The sequence below is a fragment of the Puma concolor genome, chromosome E2 (genome assembly GCF_028749965.1).
Source record: "Puma concolor isolate L17-30 chromosome E2, mPumCon1.1.hap2, whole genome shotgun sequence".
Classification (NCBI taxonomy): Eukaryota; Metazoa; Chordata; class Mammalia; order Carnivora; family Felidae; genus Puma; species Puma concolor.
The window spans coordinates 41269481-41289291 of NC_141681.1; the positions used below are offsets into that span (position 1 = coordinate 41269481).

Sequence of the window (19811 nt, forward strand, 5' to 3'; positions counted from 1 at the left end):
CTCACCAGCCTCGCCCACACCCAGTTCAGCCCTTGTAATCTCTTGTACCTCGTCTAAGTACAGACGGATGACATTAATAAAGGCTCGGCAGTCGGCTGCCCCCTCCTCCTGAGCGCACTCAGGATCTGGGGCTGCGCGGGACTCAGCCTCAGCACCCGCTGGCCTCTGGGTGTGCCCTCCCAAGGTGCCCCCCCAGTGCAGTGGTTTTTAAAAACATGCGTTCATTTTCAGGTAGCCCTTCTTCCAGGAGGAAAACAAGCCTCTGTCTCCTGAGACGAGAGAGAACACGTTGGCCGAGCGTCTCCCGTGGGCCAGGCTGAGGGGCTGGGTGAGAATGGGGACACCCTGTCCCTTTAGCTGTGAGGGATACGGTGCTCACCTGGGGACACCCAGCTCTTAGAACAAAGGAACATCCTGCTCCGGTGAGAGCAGGCCTTTTGTCGCTGACTCCCAGGTGTCCCGGCAAAGGGAAAGGCTGGCTGTGACAGTGGTGCCTTTTTTCATGAACGCAGCAAACGTTTAGTGGGTGCTTTCTGTGTGCCAAGCCCTGGGCCAGCTCCGATAATGGAAGGCTCACTTCCCGTGCAGGGAGGTGGACCGGATGCCTCGTGTTCACTCGGAGGACCTTCCAGGCTGGATGCTTGGCCGAGGGGAAAGAGAAGCAGCCTGGGAACTCAGAGCCTCTCTGTGCCTCAGCATCCTCATCTGTGCAGTGACGTTCAAAGGTGTGCAAGGACCCTGCCAGCCCTGGCACTGCACGGTGTGTGTGTGTGTGTGTGTGTGTGTGTGTGTGTGGTGGGGGGGGGGGGTCTGAGCAGGCCGTCACCCAGTAGCCAAAAGTGCGCGCCCTCGGCCAGCCGTCGAACATCTGTCGGACGCTCAAGAGAGCATCTTCTGAGCACAGAAGTCAAGCTCGCCTTCTCCACGGCGTCTCCGAGAGTCAACGCCGGAGCGCAGGGGAATGGTAAGTAAGAAGTGTTTCCTGGAAAAGAGGAGGAAGTGCCGGGTAGGCACAGCCTGCCGGGTGGCCGTGGAGGGGCAGGGCTGTCTCTCCCTGGGAAGGAAGAAAGAAGAAGTCCAAATTAGTCATGTTGTATTACTTCTTTTTATGGCAATGCTCTGAAAGTCTGCAAATGTCAGCATGTTAATTTACTGTCACTCAGTGATATTATTTCATCCTTTCAAAAATGTGTTTCTTGCATTTTCAGTAGCATACTCCAAGTGTTCTCCATCTCAAAGTTTCTATAGATAGTGCGACTACTTTCACTCTGACCGGTGCCAAAATGTAGAAATTCATCGCTGGCTGTAGCCACATATATGTTACGAGTGGAGTCGGGGACTCGGGTTTCCTGCTTGCAGAGCCCGGGGGGTGGGGGGAGAGGTCTGATTTTTCTCTCGGTTCTCCTCCTACCACCCCTCGTCCTCCTGAAATGCTCTGGGGTTTCTCTCTCAAGGAACGCGCCGAGATAAATTTAATAGAGAGAAATGTTAAGGAATCAGTCATGGCTGGGTTTGTATATGAAGCCTGAGCCCTCCCCGTCTCCAGACGCAGCCCCCCCCCCCCCCACCCTGCTGCTTCTCCTATGGTGGCAAACTTATTTCAAAAATTCTGATGAAACACTCGGTAAATTTTGTTATTCTGTGATGATAATAAATCATTATAGCCTTAAACACTTCTCTAGCTTGGAGCCTCAGCCACAAATTATCTTGTCATTCTGACCAAAACATTCTCCAAAAAAGCTTGACAAGTGCTAAAACCCAGAACATGAAACCATGTGTTGTTGTGAAAGCAAGATTCAGAAATGTCAATTAATTAGATTAAGAGGCTACTTTTAGCTTTCCTCGTGTTGCCAAATAACCCTTAAAATACGCATAGCAGTGGAAATCTACCTCCGCGGTACAGGACTTCTGTGCCGAAGGAAGACAATGGATCGGACTAATGGACGAAATTATTGTATCTGTCAGCCGGCTCGAGAGAATGATCTAGAAGCAAATGTCTCGCTTCTTTTTCCACAATGTGGCTTCCCAAGCTGGGTAAATCCTGCCATTTATGAATTCAAGTAGTTCCCTGCACCCCGCCCCTCAGAAATCATCTACAGATCTAGAAGGAAAAGTCAAGCCTTTTTTGTATGCCTTCACTAAGAAGATGGATTTTTAATGTCTTTCTGTGCTTTTCTTTTTAATTTGCATTTGCATTTTGAAGTTCACTTTGTAAAAAAAAAAAAAAAATATATCGTGGAGAAATTATTTAAATGTTTTTTTATCCCTGTTTCTTGAAAATCTTATCTTTAAATAATCTATATCCTCCATTTTATTTATGCCATAAACTGTTCCTATATTTTAATGGTCTGTTTGCTTTAAAAGGGGTTGTTGGTTTTAATAGCTCAGTTACTATCTTTGTAAACTAAACTCCTGACGAAATTCGAGCAGAGCATCTCTGCCTGTGTGTGGAAGGCACATTCCAACCCCTGAAAAGGAGATTTAAGCCAAATAAATGTTCTGCCCAAATTAAAATACATAAAATGAATAGTTAAGTTGGACAAGAGCTGATGGACGGAGCAGTTGGGACATGTGGGTGTTGGGAGAGCTGGCTGCCAGGCAGGGCCTCGGGAGAGAAAACCCAAATGAAATTAATTTCCTGACCCCCTTTGTCCATTCCTCGGGGCTAATTGATTACAGTGTTGGCATGAGGTCTTTCTTGGGTGAGCAGAATGGGGCAGCGCGGGTGGCATGGGGAAGGGTGACGCGAGGTCACTCCCCATGAGGACGTTGAGAGTCGTAGCCTCTGCGCCCGGCCGTGGCTTGGGGCCCCCTCAGCTCCCCGGGGGGCGGGGGGGGGGGGGACAGGGACTGAAAATTCCCCTCCACGTTCTCATGGCTTCGGTGCCCACCTTGATTCTATTATCACCCATGTGGATCCTGACACTAACTTTCTGCCAGGGCATTTTTGTGGAGGAAGGACACATCTGCTCGCACAGAGAAATGGCGGGGGTGGGTGGGAGGGTGGGGGCGACAGGATGGAAGATGTCTGAAGCTCCGAGAGGAGTCCCTCCCCTCTTGGCATTCACGACCCCACCGCCCACTGCCCGCCGCTACCCCCAGCAGCAAGTGCGAGGAGCCAGAAAGGCGGAAAGGCCAGCTGCTCTCTGAGCAGCTCTGTCCCGGCCCGGGGTGGCCAGTCCTGCCGGGGATGCCCCTGGGTGGAGGGTGGGACTTCCTGTGGGAGGGACTTCCTGTGTGGAGCCATTTCCTGCGAGATGTCATCCTGTGCTGGGGGTTGGGGGGGGGGGGGGGACCAGGAGCTGGTGGGGCCCTGCAGCCACTCACTGGGTCCTCGTGTCTCCTGGTTCCTGCGGGTCCCCCCCCACCCCTGCGCATTGTACTTCCCTCCCCTCGCAGCCAATCGCGCCATTTCTAGCCAGCAATGAGGCAATTAATGAGCTGTACAGAAGCCCTAAGTTATCTCTGCAACTAGATGGGTAATAAACACACAAATAAGTAAATAATTAAATAACTAAATAAAATAAAACGGATGAGTGAGGCATCCAGGGCTCCGGTCTCCCCGGGACCCATAGCACAGGGCAGTGGGAACAGCAGAGGGGGAGAGGGAGGCCTGGGCTCTGGAGGCAGCTCGGTGGCTGGCCTGGAGTGTTATCTTGGCCCAGTCACTCCCCGTCATGGGGGAGCCCTCCCCCTGGGCCCGACAGCCCCCTGATTAATGCCTGCGGGAGTGCAGGGGCTCAACGCGAATGTGGGTGGCTGGACGCAGCCGCAGCCACTCCTGGGGTGCTGCCCACCCCCCCATCCCGTCCCTTTGGGTCTACCTGCCAAAGGCTTCCCACTGCAAGGCCCTGGGTCTCTAAGCTCGTGGGCAGGGGGTAGCGCTCGGCCAGGGACAGAGGGGAGCTGAGGACCCCCATCGGCCTGACCCCCGGAGGGGACCACCCTCGGACTGCCCAGCACAGTCCCACAGAGGTTTCCAGCGGACTCCAGTCCGGTTCGTAGGCAGCCTGCTCCTTAATCCAGCTGGAACTGGCTTCCTCGCCTTTCCCGCCTCACCCGCTCCCTGTCCTCGAGTCTGTCTACCTGTGCTTCCTGGGATCACCTGTCAAAGCGATCAAAGCGATGGCCGGCCCTCAGCTCCTCATCCAGCCGGCCAGACAGAGAGGCGGGGGAGCCGACGCCCCACCTGAGCCGGGCAGCCACCTGTTGTCAGGCGGGGGTGCGGCATTGGGGGATCCGTTTGAAATCTCCCAGTTTTCAGAACCTGGCAATGCATTAAAGGCTGCGGGGTTGGGGGTGAAAGTGTGGCCCGCCCACACCAAACAACGCCGGCCATACTCCATCCGCAGGCTATGTTTTACAACTTGTGCCGGGTAAACACTCAGCGTTCAGTTCAGGTGCCAGAGATTCTGGCTTTCTAGAATTTCCTTTCCAGTCGGTTCTGGTCCACAGCCACATCAGGGTCTAGGAAGTGCAACGAACAGGGCCAGTAGCCTTTGGGCAGAGGAGTCCGCTGTCTCCGTAGGGTGCTGGGCCTCCAGCCGTACCTTAGGAAGAGAGTGGCCAGGAGGCCCCCAAGGTTGGGGGTGTCCGGGCGCACTTCTGGCCCAGGGAAGAGGAGACACCATCACCTGTCCCTGCCATCGGAAGGACCTGCCCTCGGGGGCCAGTGGAAGTCCCACAGCCTGGTTTCTCACCAGGCTTTTCCCTACTGCTTCCTAGAAGACTGAGAGCCTTTCTTCGGGAGAGGCACCTCCTGAGGAGTCTGGGAAGCCCACTGGGGTTCATCACCCCATTGGCAAAGTGGAGACTACAGGCGACTCAAGATGCAAAGACGAACATCTGCCAACCTATAGAGGAGCCATCTTTATCGTTAACCTGAACCCGAAGTATCCAGGGGGGCTTGGGACAGAGAATGTCTGCCGCCTCAGACCCGGAAGCAAGTTGAGGTGCGTCTGTGACCCCCCGCGGATCAGAATCACAGCTCTGGTCCGGGAATGACCCGACCCTGGCCGCCCAGGGTGCTGGCTCTCTCACCACTGTGACAGAAAGCTCCCTCCCCTCAAGGTCGCTGAGCAGGACCTATGAGCAGCTCACACCTTGAGGGGAAAACTGCTCAAGCATGAAGCTGAGACAGAGAGACAGAGATACAAAGAGACAGAGATACAAAGAGACAGAGAGGAAGAGAAAGAGAGAGAGAGGCAGAGAGAGAGCGAGAAACAGATATAGAGACAGAGACAGAGAGGGAGAGGAAAAGCACATAGGGAGAGAGGCAGAGAGAGAGAGAGAAACAGAGAGAGTGAAAGAGAGAGAGACAGGGAGAGACAGTAAGAGACATAGAGAGAAAGAGAAAGAGAGGGAGGAGAGAGAGGGAGGGACAGACTCCTGGGACATCGCGTAAGCACCTACGTCCAGCAGTCACTGAACCCACTATGCCCAGACTTCACGTATGTGTGCCAAACTTCCACTCCTTGCTTGAAATCCTGAGCGACTTTTTGCTGACAGCATCGCGACGAGCGCTCTTGACCTCCAAACCTGGAAGGGAACGGGCGCCCTGGGAGCTACAAGTTCAAGGAGGAATCAGGAGGGAGCCTCGTGTGCTAACAGGGACCCACACCAAGGCCTGTGCGTGGACTTCAGGGAGCCAATGAATGCATGTGCCCACAAGCACCTCACAACCCCTGAGGGGTCAAGAAACCGTGGAAGAAATCCTAGAAAGACCCCCAGGTGAGAAACACCAGAATCGTTTCAACACCATCTGTGGCCCCAGCAACATTTCATTTCAGATGATCCGGATGGCGCTTCTCAGCATGTGACAGGCCAGTGCCATTGGCCTTGCCATCTCAAGGCACAGCCAGAAGGCAGCAGGGCGACCGGCCTTCTGGTGGTTTCTCGCAAAGAGGGGCTGTGGCCTCCCATGCCCTCCTCTACGTGCAATCTCGTCTTATCTGACCCTCAAGGTCCAGCCCAGGCCTGCCTCACCAAAGATAGGCTCCCGGCCAGGGCCCCTCAAGCTTCAGGGACTGAGCCTTGTGGTTCCACTTTGTTGCCCATTCTCTTTCTTACCCAGACGTTTGACATTGATTTGTCACTATTGTTTTGTCTCCTTTCTCCAGCATGGCTCCAAACTCATTCAAGTCCGGCACGGATCTTGGGCGTGCACAGATCTTATTCCTGGTACTGGGCCAGGGTGGGAGGGCTGCCGTCTGGTCTGATGGTCCAGCCCCTCGTGACATGAAGCCTCGGCCCCACTGGGAACTGTGCAGGGTCGGAGGAGACCTTACCGGTGCCCCCACCTCACGTCTCAGGCACGCAGAAGCTTCTCGGGCCTCTCAAGACAAAACCGTGGGTCCCCATGTTCAGAGAAGCCAACCCCTACTACCAAATGGCCCGTGGGGTCAAAGTCCCCTATAGACTAGGTAGTTAGGACTCTCTGGAGGTCTGGACACCCTCCCCCTTCTGCTCCCAGAACCATCAGCGAGCCCTTGCCCAGGGCCCCATGTCCTTTCCCGGCTCCACTCGGTCCTCACCCTGTCTTTCCATGGTAGAGAGAGAGAGCCTGGCTTTCCAGTGGAATCTCTCTGATCGAGAGGAATGGGTCCAGCTCTTTTACAGCCTTGAGAGACCTCCCACCCCCATGTGTGGACCAGACTCATGCAGAGGTGGAGCTGGAGGGCATCCAGACAGCGGAGGGAGCGGTCTAGACCCCCGCGGACGTTCCCTGTTGTGGTCATTTTTTTCCAGGTTATATGAGGCTGCCTCGTTGATTACGTGAATATTGACAGTATTTGAGAAGACTGTAATAAGAAGCTGGACCTCGAGGGTCAGATACGGTTGGAGGTCGCAGTTGAAGGCGGGTTCAGTCTGTTCAATGGCCTCGTTGAGTGCAGAGAAGGTAGAGAGAGGGGCGCCCGGGTGGCTCAGTCGGTCAAGCTACTGACTCGTGATTTCAGCTCAGGTCGCGATCTCACAGTTCATGAGTCTGAGCCCGGAGTCGGCTCTGCACCAACAGCGAGGAGTCTGCTTGGGATCCTCTCTGTCTTTCTCTCTCTGCCCCTCCCCTGCTGTGCGCACGTGCTCTCTCTCTCTCTCTCTCTCTCTCTCTCTCTCGAAACAAATAATTTTTTAAAAGAGAGAGAGAAGGTGGAGAAGGGGGCTCCTTTCATATGCTCTCTCCCGTCGTCCCCCACCCCTCAGGCCCGGGGTGTTGAGCAGCCCGTGATAAAGCTGCAGCCCCCTGCGTCCCGAGACCCAGTTCCTGACTGGAACAGTCCCTGAAACACGACAGCCAAACCCCAAACTCCTTCCAGGACCGTGGCCCCTTTGGACATAAGGGACTGAGTGGGGAGTAAGCAGGCGACCGGGTTTATGCTCAGCCTGTCGTTCTAATGTTTCTGCAAACAGAAGCCTGGCTGACCTTCCCGACAGGAACAGGGGACCCTGGCGGGCCGCAGCTCCTCCCTGGGCCCCATCTACACAGAAGCCCCACAGGATTCCCGGCCTGCTCCCCTCCCCGGATGGCTGGGGTGACAACAATGTGGGAGAAGCCCTTGGCTTTTTTGGGGGCGTCCAAACATGAAGATGCCGTGTTCTCTCAGCTGGGGGCCCTGAGTCACATCTGTCACTCAAGAGGTCGCACGATCCCCCGTGTGCCGCTCACCCACAGGGAAGGGGGGTGTTCCCGGGACCTTGGCTCGACAGGCGCGGTGCCCCGGGCCCGGACCGCGGTTTGCACCGGGCCAAGAGCAAGGACCGTGCCTGTGGTCCGCAGAACGGCCACGCGGAGCGGGCCACACCGCCCGGCAGGTCCGCACGCTGCGGGAAAGCCTCCCCTCGCTCTCCCTGGCCAGATCGACTTCTTTTCTGAGAGCTGTCGCTGCAACCCTTCAAACCCATTTGACTGGGTTGGAGCACATCACACTGTCACCAACTCAGTTTTCATTAGGCGGCTGCTTCTCTGTTAGCCTAGCCAAGCAGAAGAACTCAAACACATGCACAAATTAAATCGACATCCAAACTCCACCAATATACAAAGCAATTTAAATGATATTCATTAGAGCGATGACAAGGCCTGATGAGGCTTTCAGGAGCCGGGTCCTTCAGCTTTTGCCGACTCGGTTTCATGGTCACTGAGGCGGAACCGCGGCGACTGTACCTCCATTTTTTTTTTTTTTTTAAGCTAAGAAAATGACTCCTTCCTGACACACCTACCTCATTCTCCTCTCTCTCCTTTCTTCCCTGCTCTGTCACGGCCCAAGTTTCGCCAGCCCTGGTTTCCGGACGCAGGTAGAGCCATGAACCGAAGAGTCACATAAAGGAAAAAGCAGCCAGTCTGACTTCTTTTTTCCATAAATGCTCCAATTAAAACAGATTTCGGTTTCTCGTAATTTCATTTCACTTGGCCTGGGAGATCTCTAACTCACAATTATGACGGTCGTAAATGTGTCCCTGGAATCCTGCTGTGGGAAAAAAAAAAAAATAATAATGGAAGTGAGACGTTGAAACGCAATAATTTTTCAAACGTACCCCCCCAAATTTAAAAGTCGTTTCCAAAGTCCTATTTATATATTTAAAATTTTAAAGACAGAGAGGGATGGACCCCCTCCTGCTGCCACCTAGGGCTGCACAGAGAAGTTGGAAGCCTTGGGAGGTGGGGGCTCTGAGGGCCTGTGTGGGGTCACGAGACTCCCGATCTTCACGTGTGGGGGCTAAGAGCCACGACAGCCTCACAGCCACGTCCGAATCTCCAAGCCCCAGAGAAGGATCCAAGTCCACTTGGGCACAGAGACTAGCACAGGGACTGCTGGATTCCTCGCCAGCTAAGGGCAAGAGCAAGGTCATGGCCGCATCCATCAGATCTCTGGGCTTTGGAGTTTGCAGCCCAGATAATATCCACAGCAGGGGGAATGATCAACAACTTCATACACTGATGCCCGCACTTCTGTTTATAATTTTATGCTCAAGGTTAATTATGTGTGTCCTTGGCTTTGATCGGATATTAGCGCGCGAGAACGTTGCCCGGGTCCATGTTGGCGAAGCAAGGATTCTTAGAAATGCCCATGGACTGGAAGCACACTTTCACGCTTAAGCCATGAGCTCTTACGGAGGAAAAACAGCACTGCCCAAACCAACTTTCTGTGATGATGAGAATGTTCCATATCTGCGCTGCCCAAAAGTGTAACCACGAAGCCTTATGTGGCTACTGAGTGCTTGAAATGTGGCCGGTATGACTGAAGAACTCAACGTTTGGTTTTATTCCATCTAAGTTTGAGTAGTCAGTCACACGTGGCTGGTGGCCACTCTATTCAACAGCACGGGTGAGACAGTAAATAACAGTGTATCCTAATTCCTGAGTAGCTAATTGTGGATGTTAATCTCTGGAAAGAGGTCACCTTGCTCATCATCATTATCATCAGGAATGATTTATTAAGAATATATTAGCACCTGACACGATACAAAGGTGGTGGAGAAGCCGTTCCTTTGATATTCTATCATTGGAGGTTAATTTGGAAAACACCGGACTCTTTGGACCAGGGGTAGGGCACGGACCCCCGAATGCTGAGCCCTCAGAAGCCGCTCGCTTTGCTTTAAGTCACTCCCGATGTCCAAAGCCATGGCCTGGTGCGTGAGTCACCGTCAGTTTGTCTGGGATCGTCCAGACATCATGGACCATCGGGCCACTGACCAACAATCTGCCAAATCCATTGTCTCGGCCGGGCAGGGAACGTGGTCCCAAATCAAAGGTGCTTCGGGATGTCCTTGGAACTGTCCGAGCCCACCCCTTACAGGGTTTGCTTGCCTTTTAAATCCTCCTGGGGGTGGCCTCCTGTCAAATCCTTGGGGAGAGAACAATGGTGCCTGTAAGTCCAACAGCATCTCCCTCGGGCTTGGAGAAACCCAGCGGAGTGCGAGGAAAATCAGCACCTCCCTGGAAACAAAACCCCGTGTTTGCCCGCTGCCCCGCGCTGACACTGGGAGTCCAGCCCTCGGCTGCGACGAGGCTGCCGCACCGCACAGGAAGGTGGGGTTTGTCAGAAAGGAGCTTTTCTTCCCAGAAGCTTTATGCTAAGAGACAGAGCCGAAGCCTTCCCCAAAGGAGTGAGACTGTTTCTGAAGCTAACTATAGCCTATTTTGCAAAGGCCAGCGCACCCCAGAAATGCACGGGCACGCGAGCATGAGTACCTTTCCCAGGTCTCCCGAGGTCAGCTGCAGGCTGAAAGGCATCGACGGGCGCGGGGTCCCCCGGGAAATGCATTTTCGGGTTTCCTTTTGCCAAAGATTACACGTGCTTACTAATAAATCCCTAGGGAGAAAAAAGGTTAGTGTTTCTATTACCAAAAGAATAACTATCCGGCAGAGTAAAAATGGTAATTTCTCCATTAGCTAAAAGGATAATAGCTATTATTTTAAAGTTAAAGTATTTATTATTAAAGAGTGGCGCCAGGTTCGCGTGTTTTCATTTTTATGATTGCTGCCTGTAATACGAAGTGTATTGTTTTTGTGCTAAATAGTCAACAGAAGAAAATGCCATCGCAATTTTCCAATTTCAAAAGAACTTCACAGATGAACTTGAAAAAATGAAATCATTTAATTTTTTTCTTTTTTTTTCTCTATTAGATGACTTGGAAATCTCTGGAGACCACAGCTTTAACACCGGATTTGGGAAATGCAGCCTTGCTTCCTATCAGCGCCTGTCCTTCTCCACGGTCAGGCTCCCGGCTTCAGGGTTCTGTCTGCTTCTCAAGGAGCTCAGCTCTCCCCGGCACTGGTAATAGGGAATAGGGCCTTTTTTTTCTTTCTCAGGGTTTATTTGGTCACCAGGCCTGTGGCACAGCAGGTGGTCAGGGGTTGGGGGCAGGGCAGTCCACCTAGCCTAGCCGGAGCCTCTGAACTTGAGAAAAGAAATCCTTCCGAGGTGGTGGGGACCACAGCCCTGAATTCTGCTGGGGAGGCTCACGCTTCGACCTGAGCACAGAACACTCTGGGGAGAAGCGCCTCTTTGCTGGCTATCAATATATATATATATATATATATATATATATATATATATATATATTTTTTTTTTTTTTTTCCTTTTGCAGAATGAAAATAGAACGGAGATGCCAGGGAGATCTGGGTCCTTATCATACCCAACTCTCTCTAACTCTGTACGATTTGGGTTAATTATAGAATTCTTGCTGCCTAAAACTTAAAGATACATCACTGATATTTTTGCTAAATGTTGACTGCAGCGAATAGCTAAGATGTGGCATATTGATTTCTTGTTGTGAAGTGAGCTGTTCAAGCTCCATTTAAGATTTTCATCTTGCATGTAGCCCTGAGCACATCATAGCACCATAAATTAGTTAAATTGCACATTTATCACAAATGTTATTTTAAGATACTGTGTAAATGCGATGGCTGGAAGATATACAGTAGGGCCGCAACAAGCCCGGGCTTGGGCGGGGTGAGGTCGGGGTCACCTACATACCTGTGATTAAAACCGCCCTCACTGGCACCGTCCCTCCTCCTCCCACGGCCCATTTAGAGACCTGACCGGGAGGCCCCAGCCGTGCCCGCGCTGGCACCCTCTATCCGCGCCAGCCGGAGACCCAGCGCACAGTCACCTCAGATTCGCAACGCCACTTTACATCTGGCCGTTGTGTCCCCGGAAAACCAGAGGCATCCTGGGCTGGGAATGGAAGGCTTCTCCGGGCGGCGGCCAAGAGGGGGTTGTGACCTCCGGAGCAAATTGGCCTTGCCTGTCTGAGGCCATCGGAGACTAACACTGGCCCTAGCCAGCTCCCACCCCCACCCCATATCAGGATGCGTGGCTCGGGGGGGGAGGGGCGGGGGGGGGGACAGTCACTTTGCCAATCGCAATCCTGAGTAGAGCCCTGAACTCCCCAGTTAACTGCGTTTCCTCCGATGGTAACATTAATTTCTGGGCCCTGCTCCTACGAGCGCCCCTTTCCTGGCTCTGAGCCCCAAGTGCCAAATGGGTGATATCACCTGGTACCCACCTTGGCTCTAAACCCTCACTCCCACGCCCAAAGTGAAAAGTCCTGAAGATAATCCCACGGTGGGGTGGAGGGAAGATGGGCAGAATGTCAGGTTCTTCTCCCAAACTGTTAAGGTAGGGGGCGGGGGGGGGGGAGGGGGCACCCTCACTTGCACAAACCCCATCTCCCTTCAAGCCACATGGACCCTGGTGGTGATGGAAGTGTTGTCAGTGTAATCTGTTAGACGCAGGACTTTGGATTCTAATAAACTGATGCTATATTTAACCTGTGAAAAATTCAAGAGTGGAAATCTGGGCTCCAGGATGTGAAGATGTGGAAGGCACGGGAGGGAGGGTGCTGTCCCCTGAGCCAGGTTCCTGGGGGGGGGGGGCGGGGGGCCCCCAGAGACGGGCATTGTGCCCCACACGCCTCCCAGGTAAAGGCCCACGGGGCGCACAACTACTCCAGGAGGGATGAGGGCAGGCCAAGGAGGAGGTGGGGAGGGAGCCGGGCCCGCCACCCAGAAGGGAAAGCCCTCTGTGCCCCGCCCGCAGGCACAGCCCAATTGTGTGGCGAACACAGCCAGAAAGACATTCCCTATTTGCCAAAAACCCGTCTGCAACTCCAGTGAGGTTCTCTCTAAAAACCCGGAGAGACATGGGGTGCCGAGAGAAAGTAGATCAGACAGAAATTTTGGACTCCTCTTGACAAAAGGGGTGGGGATGAACAGGAAAAAGACGGAGGCGTGTTGCCGAACATCTCTGAAAGGGTTTCATTTAAATTTTTAATAAAAGAGTATTTCTTTTAAGTTGAGGTGTTTTATGCATTACATGGATGTAACACATCTCTCATTTGTATAATTCTAGGTTAGGAGCTCCGATTCTGCATAACTACAAGAGTAGTTTGAATGCAGTAATAAAGGTATTTTACAATTTTACATGATGTTCCCAGCGTTTTGTTGGCATGATTTGCCAGGGCTAATAAAAGCTGGTGATTATCATATAAATGCTCTCCCCACTCCTCCCGTGTACGGGTTCGGTCACCGCCCCCCCCTCCCCGCCGCCACCCTGCACACCTCCTTATCTGTGGCTGCGACTCGAAAATCCCGAATCAACAGGAAGGAACCGCCCCGCACTGAGTCTTGCAAAGACCTTCCTTCCCCCACCTGCCTCCTGCAGGGCTCGGGGCCCTGACTCCTCACTGTCCAGAGGGGAGACCAAACCCCCGGCCCCCACGCGGACCACCAGGTGTTGACCTGGAGCCCCTCCACCGCTCTGTTGGCGGATCGCTTTTGCAGAGAGAAGCTAACCTCATGTGAAATGTCTTCCTTTCTTTAACATTTTATTCTCGGGGAGAATTCTGTCCACGCAGCCTCTGAGAGAGGGCTCCCTGCTCTCCAAACGCCAAAGTTCACTAAAACTCCCGTGATTTACGGGCAGCTTCCGACTGCCAGCACCTGGCAGACACAGCAACCAACTCAGTCATAAACAGATCGCATACAATTTAATTTTAATGTGCTCGTTAGTCGTAGCACATTTCAGACATAATTGTGAACGCAACACAAAATTATAGCAAAAAGACAATTTTAATGCTGCCGTAGAAAAAAGGGTTATAGGAAGAGTCACATAATGGTGGTTCATTGTCAACAACAAAACAGGGCACAGAGTGTGTTACAGTGTCTGTGCTGTTTACATGCCAATATTTTATACATAGGTTCTCATATGGTGTCAGCTGTCAGTTACTTCTGCAAATTAACTGCCAAAAATGGAGAACAGAATCACTTGGAGAGCCGGTAACCACGGGTTACCTTTCATAAGCCTAAAGATAAAGCTGCAGTGTGGGATCTTGGGAGAATAATTAGGAAGAACAAAACAGAAAGTTACCAATCGAAATAAAAAGGCATCCTACAACATGAAATAGCAACCAAGAGGGCTGGTAAGTAAGTGAAAGAGGTTGTATCACGGAATGCCTCATGACTTTTAAGCAAAGTATTACAGTACAAACATTTTAAAGGCTTTATCAATGCTTAGGAAATACAGTACAAGTTCTTCTTCTTCTTTTTTTTTTTTTTTCTCCTTTTCAAATAGACTTAACCCTTTGAGCACTGAGTTTATTTTGAGCGTTCTTTGATTTCTAATAAATACCTTTAAAAATCATGTGCAAAATATTTATGATGCCTGCCATGGACGTATTTCCTGGCCTCGTTTATTCAGACTGCTCAAAACAAATGATAGCATGATGCTAATAAATATGTATAATTTAAACATGAACCTCTATCAATATAGATGTACTGTATAGGAAAACAAACAGTCATACTTTGCTTTCAGATAATGTTTCTGTATACTTTATAAATGCTATCTGTGGTATCTTCTGTATAATTTACAATGTTTGCATGTAAAAAAAAAAAAAAAAAAACAAAACAAAACCATAGACCTTAAAAAAAAAAAGAAAAAAAGGAAAAGAAATATACACTATACATAGGCACGGCTTATGCCCAGTGCATAGCAGGTACATAAAACACTTGCTATAAATGCAGGAAAAAAGGTCATCTTTAACCACAATCACATTTTTTCATAAGAGAGTCTGAAATCTATACAATATATACATCTATGTTTCAATGTGAAAATAATATTCTTTTAAATTTCAAGGCGTGTTATACCCCTGCAGACCTGCATAAATGGAGGTTTATATTATTCATTATAACTAAGCTGGTAAGGAGTTTAAAAAACAGAGCTTCGTACATTATTATTATTTTCTTTTCTTTTTTTAACCAAATTAATGCAAAAGTGCTTCAAAGTACTCAGAGGGCTAAAGATGAAAGGGTGAGGAATGCCAGCACACTCGAGCCGCGTGGAAAAAGTGTGCCCGATTTCGTTATAAATGCTTAATTAAACTGTCTGTTAATGCATGCAGCTTGAAGCATCGGGGGGATGCTCACAACTCAATCCCATTTACACAAAGTTCCAAACACTTGCCACTGCGTTTTAACCTTCATATTTTACCAGTAACAACAGCTGATTATGCACCTCTATTAAACACTGTACAGTTATACAAAACAGTCCTGCCCAGAGTGATTTCTTTGCACTTAAAATAAGAGCATGTGCCAAGAACGAGACAGAGGGGCCTTAAGGTGCCTGCAACAGTTTCCCTCAAAGCAAATTACAGTCATTTTAATCAAAAGCAAACGCTACTGCTTCTCTAACTCAGAGACGTACAGAAGGTGGTCTTCTGGGGATTTCCCGTGTGTTTTGCTAAGGTGAAGTTTAACCGCATGCTTGCTCGCAAAGGTCCGATTGCAAAGTTTGCACTGGTAGGAGGTCCCCAGGTCCTCCTCCGGGGAGGACGTCGCCAGTTTTTCTGAGGGCGACTTGGTTTGTGCTATTTGATTGTTAATCTGTTCGGTGGACAGTTTGGACAAGTCCCGGAGCCGGAAGCCCAGGTGTGACTCCAGGTGACTGATGTACGTGGAGGGAGTCCTGATTTGTGACGCGCAGTCATTACAAAAGAACACGGGGTGGCCGGTGTCCAAGTTTTTGAGGAACTTTGTTCCACCTGTCCTTCGAAGCTGGTATTTCACGTTGGCCAGCCAGTGGCTGATGGTGGTCATGGAGAGCCCGGTGAACCTCGAGATGTGCATGCGTTCCTGGGGGCTCAGGTCGGACATGATGTACTTCCCCTCGGAGGTCTGCCGGAGGCTGGCGGCAAACTGGGCCTGGAGGATGAGCAGGTGCTGGGGGTTCCAGTTTGACTGGCGGCCCTTCCTCTTCTGCGCGGGCGTCGCCTCCTCGGCCTCCTCCAGAGTGGCCCCGTCAATGTCAGACTTCTCGGAGATGCTGGAAGGAGTGGAGGACTTTGACGTGTGGCTCTCTGTCAAGTTCTTCAGCATATCGGATATATCTGACAAGGCATTCTCGCGGAGCGGCGAGTTTGACATGAATGATACGACGGCAGATGTCTTTGCCGTTGTCACCGTGGATGAGGAGGTTGCCGGGGATGTGGACGTGGGTGACAAAAGCACTGAACCCAAAGAGCAGCCCTTGTCACTCTTCCCTTTTGTCAAGTCTATGGGCTGGTCGTTGTTGACGTGGTAGAAATAGCGGTCGAGGTGGTCCGCCTTCTTGGACTGCAGGGGCGGCGGCGTGGCCACGGCCGCCTTCTCGGCCAGGCTGTTGCTCATCTTGAAAAGCATGCTCATGGGGTCAAGGGCAGGCAGGGAGGGCTTGGCAGCCTTGCCCAGGTGGATGTTCATGACCGACTGGAGGGCACTCAGCGGGTTCACGAAAGGCTGTTCGGGCGGGTGGTCGGTGATGATGGCCGTGCTGCTGCTCAGGCCGCTGCTCATGGGTTTCACCAGCTCCTTGCCGTTCTCCACCGGCTCTGCCGGGGGGCTCCCTTCCTTGCAGCCGTCCCGCTGGGGGCTGGGGCTGCCCTCCTGGCTTTTGAAGCCCCCGTCGCTGCTGGACGCCTCCATCTTGATGGGCTCGCTGATTTCGCTGCTGCACGGGGACGGGGTGGCCCGCTTGGGCGGAGACAGCTTGCCCTCCGGCTCCTTCGTCTTCTCCTCCGCTTTGGCAACCTTCTCGGTGACTTTCTTCACCAGCTCCTCCATGGCGTGAAAGTTCGTCTTGGGCATGGGCGAGGTCTGGCTGCTGGGGGGAGAGACCAGGGTCTGGGTTTTCGTGGGAGACACGATCTCGCTGTTGCCGAACATGGGTTTCAGGGGTGCGCTCTTCCCCGACGAGCCCAGGGACAGCTTCATCATGTTGGGGAGCTGGTAGGCGGCGTGGATGCTGGGGTAGCCCCCCCAGCTGGGGGTGCCGTTCTGCGCCTTGTTGATCGCCGACGTCACGGTGTTCTCCAGGGATTTCAGGATATCCAGGCCCCCCTTGGGGCTCTCCTCTAGGTCGTTTTCAGTCAAATAGTGGTACTTGGAAGAGATGTCATATTTCTCCTCTTCTTCGCAGGGCTTCTCCTTTTCCTTGGGCTTCTCGTCGGGGACCGCCTTGTCCTTGTCGACCTCCTTCTTGACCTCCACGTTCAGCTTCGGGGAGACGCTGGCGGGGGTGTTGGCGGGGGACGTGAACGTGGTGGCGGCCAGGGGCACGGACTGCACCTTCTCGTCCAGCAGGGTCGTGATGGTGGGCGTGACGGGCGTCTCCATGATGGGCTTGCCCTTCTTCATGGCCGAGTTCGTGACCTTGATGAAGTGGCCGGTGACCATCATGTGGGCGGTGAGCTCCTGCAGGGTATCGTGGGAGCTGCCGCACTCCATGCACTTCAGGATCTGGGACTTCCGGGCTTCAAAGTGCCACGCGTAGCTGGCCCCGTTCTGGTGGCCGTACCGGTTATTTGGCGTGATGTAGGGGTTGGAGTTCTTCTGAAGCACGTCGTTGGTGTCGGGCATCACAGCCTTGGGGGTCCCGCCCGTGGAATCCGGGGAGCTGGGGAGCTCCAGCTCCAGCGAAGCTTTCTTCCGGGCGGCAGGGATGATTTTGGCTGCGACGGGAGTCACGGGCTCCTTCAGAGGCACTTTTTGGTAGTGTTTCGTTTTGATCATGTGGACGCTCAGGTCCTGCAGAGACTCGAACGAGTGGCCGCAGTACATGCACTTCAGCACCTTCTGGGCGTCCTCCTTGCCCTCCATCTCCAGCAAGGAGCGCTTGCGGGGCTTGGACCAGCGCTTGGGGTTGTTGTTGTCGGTCTCGTGGTTGTCGTCGCGGTAGTGCCCCGTCTCGTTCATGTGCACGGTCAGCTCCACCAGCGTGTCGTAGGCGGCGCTGCAGTCCTTGCAGCGGAACTTGCTGGCGCCCGTGAAGATGGAGCCGTAGAGCTTGCTGCTCTGCCGGTACAGCTGCACGGTGCTGAAGAGGCTGGGCTCGGGCAGCACGCGGCTCTGCGACACCTGCTGCAGGGTCTTGGCCATGGCGCTCTGGTGCCAGTCGAAGCTTCCGCTGCCGCAGCTGCTGCTGCTGCTGCTGCTGCTGCTGCTGCTGCCGCCGCCGTTGTTCTTCTCCGACGACGGCGGGTGCAGGTTGAGGTGCAGGTTGGACCAGTAGGAGTTGGACAGGAAGTTGTTGTACACGGCCTTCATCTGCTCCAGGCTGTCCGACACGGTCGTGTCTTCCAGGGGGACCGCCACCTCCTTGGTCTCCTCTTCGTTCTTGATGGAGCCGCTTTCAAAGTCAGCCATGCGGTCACTGGTCTCACTGATGTGGGACTCGCTGTCCATCTCGTGGCTGGAAAACTCAGCCGCCGGGGAGTTCTGGTAACTGGGGCAGCTCTTGCCGAGCTCCTTCTCCGGGCACATGTACTTGGCCGAGGGCTCCCCATCTGCCGTGCTCTCCTCGGGGTCTATATCCTCTTCTACCAGGGCGGCAGCCTTTAACTCATCGGAAACGTAGGCTGCCGTGGTGGTAACAGGTGGGAAAGAAAGGAGAGAGACGGGGAGAAGGAGAGAAGGAAGGAGAGAAAGAAGGAAAGAAAGAAAGAAAGAAAGAAAAAAAAAAAAAAGCATTAGTTAAGTGTTGACCTTACCTAGAAAATGTTCTCGACTCTCGGGAAAAATGCAGCAAGGTAGGCCGGGCACATGTATTTGTAAAATTAAATAGTTAAAACGTGGTGTTTCTTTGGAGCAAAAAAAAAAAAAAAAAAAAAAAAAAAATCTGCTCTTCAAACATAATTTGCCACCTTATTCTTCTCAAGGGGCAACAGCTTGAAATTAAAACTAAATTTGAAATTAATGAAGCACATTCTGGAGGTGGCATTCATTTCTAAAGTAATAAATTACTTGTATCAACCTCAGAGACAGCAGTTCCTGTCTGTCAATTAATATGTCTTATGCTTCTCCTACCCCTAATGCATTTCTTAACAGACAGATTCACAATTTAAATTAAGCAAGCATTTTTTACTCATTACATTTTTGAGGCTCAATCTTTAATAAATATAAAGTACGAAAACATCAATAAAATTTTTACGAAGTAAAAAGAAAGTACATCAATTGCAATAAATTAAAAGCAAGGTTTTGTGGATTATTATTTTTTTTTTCTTCCTTCCTTCTGGAAAACTAGGTCTCATAAAAGCTTATAGTAAGTTTTCCTACCAAGGGATAGGCACTGGTTTGTTCCCGATGGGAGGGAAGACCTTGACCCAGCCCTGGCCCCGTCCGCCGTGTGAACATTCAGCCGTTTTCTCAGCCACCTGCACACACACTATCCATGCAGAATTATGTCAGAACAAGTTCAGGAAAATTGGTATGCAGTGCTCATTCCTTCTGTATAAATATATACAAGACCTTCCAGTGGACCTTACAAATGTCAAAGTGTTTGCTCTTTAGACTACTTTGTCAATATTTACTCAGCATAAGCTTCATGGGCATTCAACAGGGATCTTGTCTTTCTGGAAGCAATGTAACTGGGGATATAAATCCAGTGTGCACTTCCCGAGCAGGTGGAGGGCAGGGCTGAGCAGCTGTGGGTTCTAGAACAGACACATCCAGAGACGAAAAGCCAGGAGAGGAGTTGCGTTAATGGAACAAAGTGATTTATACATACATATATATATATATATATATATAATATTTATATAATATTGATATTTATATATATAAATATTTATATATTTATATATTTATAACTTAGATATAATATATTTATAATTATATTTATTTATAATATAATAAATATATATATATATAGTGTGTGTGTGTGTGTGTGTGTGTGTGTGTGTGTGTGTGTGTTTGTGTCAGAAGACTGCTGGGCGAGTGTGTGAGGTGGCCGGAATGCCACGGCATGGGGTGTCCAGCTTGACCCAAACACTACAAAACTGAA

General features: G+C 51.5%; 1 protein-coding gene across 1 annotated transcript in view; it reads right to left on the reverse strand.

The window, feature by feature from the left end:
* Positions 1 to 13551: 13551 nt before the first annotated feature.
* TSHZ3 (teashirt zinc finger homeobox 3) overlaps positions 13552 to 19811 on the reverse strand; it is a 68879-nt gene continuing 62619 nt past the window's right edge. Inside the window, exon 2 of the mRNA XM_086689559.1 lies at positions 13552 to 18387. Within this exon, the coding sequence (XP_086545685.1) occupies positions 15173 to 18387 (3215 nt within the window). The 3' untranslated portion in view covers positions 13552 to 15172. The remainder of the gene's footprint in view (positions 18388 to 19811) is intronic.